The sequence below is a fragment of the Eurypyga helias genome, unplaced genomic scaffold, assembly GCF_000690775.1.
Source record: "Eurypyga helias isolate BGI_N326 unplaced genomic scaffold, ASM69077v1 scaffold33408, whole genome shotgun sequence".
Lineage (NCBI taxonomy): Eukaryota > Metazoa > Chordata > Aves > Eurypygiformes > Eurypygidae > Eurypyga > Eurypyga helias.
Window position 1 is genome coordinate 1 of NW_010268204.1, and position 7345 is coordinate 7345.

Genomic DNA, 7345 nt, shown 5'->3' on the forward strand with positions numbered 1-7345 from the left:
TTGACCTGCTGGCCATGCTGCTCTGAGTACGGTTTAGCCCACAACCGACCTGCCAAGCCCACAAAGCGCATACTCACCAGCAGAGCCTGCCCCACTAGATTCCTGGTCTCCACTGATGCCCATCTCTTGGTCTCCACTGCCTTCTGCACTGCCTGACTCAACGTAAGCAGGCTGGGTCGTGGCCAGGACCACTGGTGCGGTGGAGAGAGGGCGGACGGTGGTCTTATACACCCCATGGGTCATCCACGGTGTAGTGGCTGGTCTAGCAGTCGTGATGCGCCTTGTTGTAGGGTGACCTCTTTCAGTAGGCTTGGCTTCCAACAGCAAGGAGCTGGTAGCCAGCTCAGTGGGTTCTGGAGCCATCGTGGTGAGTCGCAGTGGTGGAGGAAGGATTAACTTGTCCAAGGGCAGTGTGGGCAGCGGTGTGGGTGGTGAGGTGTGGCTTGTGTGAGTGATGGACTCTGAAAGAGCAGCAAGATAAGGTAGCTAAGGAGGGGCAGGTCTGGGAAAGGCTGGCCATGACACTGGGAATCGTGCTGCAAACCCTCAGGCACCTGCTCTGGGCAGCGCGTCTGCTGTGCCATGAGGAGTCACGGCACAGGGAGGCAGTGCAGAGGGAGGCAGCCAGACCCAGCTCCAGTGTCAGGCCAGAAAGCTGGCACTGCCCCAGAACCGGGAGCAGCAGACACCCACCGTGGCACTGCCCCACATGCTTCACCGTGATGACCTGTCCCTGCCGACAGGCGATGGTCTTCAGCTGGCACTGGTCCCCGTAAGTGACACCATCAGAGCCACACACCTGGGAGGCAGAGGGGAAACGTGAGCTGCACCTCCTCCACAACAAGCCAGTCTCTAGGTGCTGGAAGCAGAGGCTTTGCAGGGGTCCCTCTGAGGCAAAGAGGCGATGGTGGGCACAGAGGGACCGAGGGTGGGCTGCAGATGCCCAGGAGCAGAGCAGCTCAGACGTGCCAGATGAGGCACAGAGCACCCAGCTCTGCTGGGAGACATCTACGACTCACATCACCCTTCCCCATGCACCGAAGACAGTGACTAAACTTGCTCCCTGCTTCTTGTTGGGGGGAAGACACATCAGACTCCTGTGCTGCCTGCACCAGCCTGAGGCAGCTGAGCTAGCCACGAGCCCCCGTGCACACCAGCCCTCCCTCCATGGCTGCCTCTCCCACAAACCTTGGTCATGTTGGCCTCCGAGCAGAGCGGGGACGGGCACTCGCAGTGGGCAAAGCCATTGACTTCCACACACGAGGCCCCGAACTCGCAGCTCATTTCCTCGCAGGATTTTGGGGCTGATGGGTCTGGGGTAGGGGGAGAAGGGGGAAGAGACGGTCAGCAATGAACATACCAATCATAAAGAAACAGGCTAGGCTGAATCAAAATCCCCCTCTCCCCCCAGCGTGTCTTAGCTGTCCCAGGGACTCGCCAGAGCAGTTCAGACAGACTTTCAGCACAGAAACAACCCCTTGTGCTGTGCATGAGTGCACGGACAATGAACCCAGCCAGGAATGGAGGCCAGGGCCCCTTTCCCCCGAAGCACAAGCACGCAGGGTGGGTGGGATGCATTTCTTTCACGGATCTATGTGTTACCCCGCAGCAGTACCCACGCACCCACTTCCCGGTGCCCCATGCAATCCCTCTGGTACGTGGCTCCTCACCTTTCTCACAGCCTGTCATGCCCAGCTTGCTGCCGTTGGGGCACTGGTTGCATTTCATGCCAGTGATACCAGTCTTGCAAGAGCACAGTCCAGTCATCTGCTCACAGTCATCACGCACTGAACCCACCGGGTCGCAGGTACAGGCTGGGCAAGAAGGGAAAAAGCATAAGGTTTTGCTGGTGGATTCGTGGAGCCGACTGAGACTCTCTCAGGTCCCCAGCAATCCAAGAGAAAAGTCCATGAGAGGACCGTAATGTTCACTGCTACTCGCTACTTACCGACCCTACACCAGCTGCAACTACCCCTGACCATGGCCCTGTGGCTCGTAATCCCACATCCACCCCACTGACCCGCTTTCCCATCAGCACTAAAGATTTACGTGGCTCCAGTGGAATGTTCACACATCCCAGGAGATGATCGGTCTCTCTCTGGTGCAGGACAACGAGAGGGATGGTAGCAGAGACAGTGGCCATTGCTGTCTGTCTAGCTTGAGCTCAGAGGATTTTACCCACTGACATTCATGATTCTGCTTTTAGAGCAAGACCCCAGTCTGATTTAAAGACTGCAGGGGAGAGCAAATTAAGCACAGACTTGGGAACACATTTCAGCAGTGCCATGCCTTTGCTGTTCCAAAGCTGCCATCCTATTTCCAATTTAAGCTTTCTGGCTCTGAGCTGCACCTACTGAATCGGGACGCACCAGCTTTTAGACAAGCACTCCTTCCTGGAGCTGTGGGAGGAGCCCAGGAGTCTGCCCGCCTGGGCGCTCTGCGAAGCAGAGAGCACCCTCCTACCATTCAGCTGCACGACGGGGTCTCCAGCTGGAGCTTGCGACCTCCAGCAGGGCACGTGGATTCAGTCCCTCGGCTGGGGCTTGGGCCAGGTAGGAGCCTGAGACATAGCTACCACATGGCAGATCCTGGGATTTCATAGAATCACGGAATGGTTTGGGTGGGAAGGGACCTTAAAGCCCACCCAGTCCCACCCCCTGCCATGGGCAGGGACACCTTCCACTAGCCCAGGTTGCTCCAAGCCTCATCCAGCCTGGCCATTGCAGCGATGGGTAGAATCATACTCTCTGTTGTTTGCAACCTCCCCCCAATAACTATTCTTCCCCCTGGCTCTTCTGGCCTATGTCTAGTTGGCACTTACTGGATTTCTTTGGTTGGACTCCACTGCAGCTTACAATAATCAGTGCTTTCTTTCTGTTTGTTTGCTGCTGTTTTCACATGGCTATTCCTGGTGGGGTCAGCATCAATGGGCAAAACCACTGCCTCGTTCCTTCTGCTTCAAACCCATTTCTTCGCACCTGCCCGCCCTGCCCCACGAAGGGCTTCAGCATCCCCACGGAACACCTGCCCCACGGAAGGAGACACCGTCTCCTGGCCAAGCTGCCCCACAGCAAGCAGCAGTGCAACGCTTTGGGCCACCTTGCATGGACTAAGTCATCGGGCTCCGCAAATAACGCCGCTGGAGGTGACTTACAATAGGACCAACGTTAGGGCTCGTTGTTTTAATTAGCACACTACCCCGCTGTGCCTTGAGCCCCAGAGAGCAGAGCCAGGGAGAGCTGTGTGGGATGAGGGGTGATGGCCCGGCCCTGCCCACACTCACGCGTGCAGCCACTCTTGCTGTCGGTGACGATGCCGCGGAAATTCCAGAAGCCGGGCTCGCAGCGGTCGCACTTCAGGCCCCCCACGCCTGGCTTGCAGGAGCACTGCCCCGTCGCGGGGTCGCAGGCTCCGCCGTAGGAGCCATAGGGATTGCACTGGCACGTGCCTGCGAGCCAGAGAGAGACAGAGAGCATGAGGCTAAGCCCTGGCCAAGGAGGGGGGATGCTGCGGGGGGCGGCGTCGAGGCAGACGGACCGACTGCTGAGCCACCAAGCTGCTCAGCCAGGGCAGGGACCCAGTCTCATGCTGGGCAGGGGGTTTCACCAGCTGCTCTCAATGCTTTTCCTCTGCCTCTGCTACAAGGGGCAACTAAACCTCCAGGGATTAACCCGCTTGCTTTGCTGTCAACGATTCTCTCATTAACATCAAAGGGGGAGGAAGCTATTAAAAGTTTATTATTAATTCATTAATTAGGAATATGATGGAGTGAAATGATCCAAAGATAGAGAAAGAGATGCTCCCTTTATCCACATGGAGCAGTAGAAAGGGGACATGGGGCAGAGCTGGAGACAAAGGGAGATCTCAGGAGCTGCAAGAAGGGTGCGTGTGCACATCCCGGACTGCCAGAGGCAGGGAGATGATATATCCAGGACAGGCAGCAATGGATAAACCTGCCCAAGGGCCTTCAAGCTGCTGGTTACATGGTAGTTACCTCCTGATGCATGCTTGCTGCCAATACAGGGACACAAGCAGGAGAGAAACTGGTGGGATACTGAACCCCAGTCAGTTGGGATGCTGTGTCTGGGGATTGGAGGGCAGGGGACAGGACTTCCACCAGACACAGAGGAACGTCACTGCCAACTGCCACTGGAAGCACGATGCTCGTCTCCTCCCCATCCCCACTGACTGGCCAGCGCCCACCACACTGCCCCACGCCTGCCCTGCCTGGAGATGTCTGGACACAAACGCTCCCGCTCTGTAAATCATATGGCACACTGACCACCACCACATCCTCCCCAACCAGGCTGATGCAGGTCGTGAACCGTGTCTCCGCGGGGCAATGTGTTTCCCTCACGGGTGGTCACAGCCTCAGCTGTTACGAGTCTGCTAATGCCCTTTAAAATGTGCCTTCTGCTACAGTACTGACTCCAATAATTATTTAATAAATATTAATGAAACATTTGCCGGCTCAGCTCCCTGCACAGTGCAGTCACTGGGGGGGGGGGTGGCCTGCAGAAAGTCCCTAGGTGAACCCAAAAGCTCTGCTCCACCTCAGCCTGCAGAACAAGGACACCGGCTACGTTTCTGTCACTCAGACCAGTGAAAAGCCCTAAGCCTTTAGCAATGGGCTGAGGGCACAGAGGGCACCGGCTGGCCCCAGGGGCACCTTCTGGGGTGTCCAGCATGGACAGCACCAGACATGCCCTGAGCCAACATTCTGTCTTCCTGCATTTCAGAGGGATGTAGACCTGGAAGGTGATTCAGAGCTTTTGAAAGGACAAGAGCAGCACTAGTACATGTAGAAGGGAAGCATGCATACACACCTCCACGCTGTGAGCCTGGAGCTGGGGGAAAACGGAGGCTTTTTAGAACCATAGAATGGTTTGGGTTGGACCTTAAAGATCATAGAATCAGAGAATGGTTTGGGTTGGAAGGGACCTTAAAAATCATCCAGTTCCAACCCCCCTGCCATGGGCAGGGACACCTTCCACTAGACCAGGTTGCTTCAAGCCTCATCCAGCCTGGCCTTGGACACTTCCAGGGATGGGGCATCCACAGCTTCTTCTTTGAGCCGGAGAGGTCACTGGTTAGCAAAGGAATGGGGAAGGTCCACCTTCCTTTGCTTCCCCTGGGATGGGACCCAACGTCCTCTCCTCCATCTGACCTCTCCTGCCTTCCAGCCATCCTTGAAGCCACTCCATGCCCCCCCCCCCCTGCAGTGGGAACACAATATTCACTCACTTGGGCATCCAGCTGCCCCCACTCCAAGCGCCAAGGTCATGTTGTCCGGGCAGCATCCATAGATGGTCTGGCTGCAGTGCACAACCAGGAGGGGTGGCGGGGTTGTGGCAAGGGCTGCAGAGGAAGGCAGAGGGGTACAGGTTATCTTCATCACGCAGGCTGCCGCAGGGCAGTATTGCCACTGTACGGACTGAGCAGCTAGCAGCGTTCCTGCAAAAGCACGTGGTCCTCGCAGAGATGCTGGGAACAGGTGATGAGGTGAGGTCCTACCCTTGGCCAGGGAAAGCACAGGGCACAAAACAGGAATGATGCAGCGGGGATCAGCAAACAGACGTGGACACTGCTGTGTCCTTAGTGAGAACTTCTTTGCTTAGCCCCAGGGAAAGGGCACGTGTTACTGCAGGGCACCGGGCTGGGGACCAGTGCACACAGCTTGCCTTAGCCTGGGGGGGCTGGCTGCCTTTGGGGGACTCACCACGGCAGGCTCCTTGGCTAGTGACATAGAGATCCTGGCGTTTTTCACACCGTGTCTTCTTCAGCTCACACTCGTTGGTGTAGGTCACACCATCAGAGCCACACACCTGCCAGGACAGGGAGGGAAGCCACTCAGGGCAGTCCCTGGCACAGGAAGGCAGGTTCCCTATCCATGGGATGCCCTCTCCTGCCCAGGAAGCATGCGGGAAGGCCGCCAGGGAGAAGAGAGGAGGGGAGCGAGAGCTGCAGCAGGCAGCCCAGGAGAGCTCAGCGTGCTTACCGGGTTGCGCGGCACTGCCAGGCAGGTGAAGTCACACACACAGCGGTCATCCTCTGCATCCTCATCCCACCAGCCCCCGAACTGCTGGCACCGGTCCTGTTCACACTCACTACCGTCGCCGGAGCCCGAGCCCCCTGAGCCGCACTCTGGAAGGAGGACCATGGTGAGAAAGGGCAAAGCAGGGCAGAGCTAGGTGAAAGCAGAGGGGATGGGGCCAAAGCCCCCTCCCTGACACAAGACTCTGCCCCGGAGAGGGAAAGCAGCCAACAGCTACACAGGCCCATCTAAATCACAGCAACCTCCTCAGCACAGGCAACCCCAGAATCCTGGGCCCACATATATTAGGATGCTTATGTCTGTACCCCAAAGATCCTACTCCCTTGGAGAAAGCAGATTGTCCCTCTGCTGTCACGAGATTGTGCTACGCCTACATAATGAAAATGGCAGAGGGATGCTTTAGCAGGTGGCCTGAGGTCTTCCCCTCTACTGCATCCCAGCAGGAGCAAAAGCAAGGATCCTGCGGCTACCAGCGCCCTGCAAGCTCCCTGGAGATCAGAGAGCTAACAGCCGTGCACGGGAGGAAGTGCTGCCACTTGGCTTAATGACAGCTTAAGTCCACGCTTTGATCCGACTCCTTCCCCTTCTGCCCTTCCAAACGCGCAGGGCAACAGAGAGGTTGCTGCTGCTGCTCATAGAAACATGGAAACCAGAGCAGAGGAAGGGATGGGGTTTGGGTTTAATCCGAAGTTCAGTTAGGCAGGTATTCCCTACAACATATAAACTCTGTCCCTAGTCTGGCTGCCTCTCCATGAGATGCTCAGAGCTTCAGCAGCTAGAGAGAGACACTGATGATTTCAAAGGCTTCTTAAAGGGGAAGGGGGGAAGGAAAACCTGGCCCTTTTTATTGAGTGATCAAAGGCTGGGATTTGGCATTACACAGAGAATTATTTAAGATCTTTTCCCAGAGGGACATCAACCTGAAATTCCCCAAGGAGGGCTGTGATCAAACACCGTGTCATGTCTTCCCCTCTCCCTAAGCTCTGCCGTAGCACTGAGATCCTTTCCAGCTAGACTACATGTGCAATACGCCAGAGAAACCTGTCCCTGCCCATGGCAGGGGGGTTGGAACTAGATGATCTTTAAGGTCCTTTCCAACCCAAACCATTCCACAATTCTATGAATCTCAGCTCGCCGGGTTGGCACATCAGAGGGGGAAGTTTACGTGCCTCCTGTACTCAGATTCAGCCAGCGTTCACCCACAGCTTTTCCACTACAGTGGGAAAACTCAGCAGGCTCTTAGTCCTTAGTCTGGCTGGGCAAGGTACAGCCAGCCCCACAGCCTGCCCT

At 56.6% G+C, this 7345-nt stretch overlaps 1 protein-coding gene across 1 annotated transcript in view; it reads right to left on the reverse strand.

Annotated features, from left to right (window-relative positions):
- Positions 1 to 77: 77 nt before the first annotated feature.
- LOC104514123 (agrin) overlaps positions 78 to 7345 on the reverse strand; it is a gene marked incomplete at both ends in the record, with an annotated part of 22596 nt that continues 15328 nt past the window's right edge. Inside the window, 8 exons of the mRNA XM_010157685.1 lie at positions 78 to 461; positions 694 to 799; positions 1189 to 1313; positions 1671 to 1814; positions 3284 to 3448; positions 5245 to 5358; positions 5720 to 5825; positions 5999 to 6144. Coding sequence (XP_010155987.1) covers positions 78 to 461; positions 694 to 799; positions 1189 to 1313; positions 1671 to 1814; positions 3284 to 3448; positions 5245 to 5358; positions 5720 to 5825; positions 5999 to 6144 — 1290 coding nt within the window. The remainder of the gene's footprint in view (positions 462 to 693; positions 800 to 1188; positions 1314 to 1670; positions 1815 to 3283; positions 3449 to 5244; positions 5359 to 5719; positions 5826 to 5998; positions 6145 to 7345) is intronic.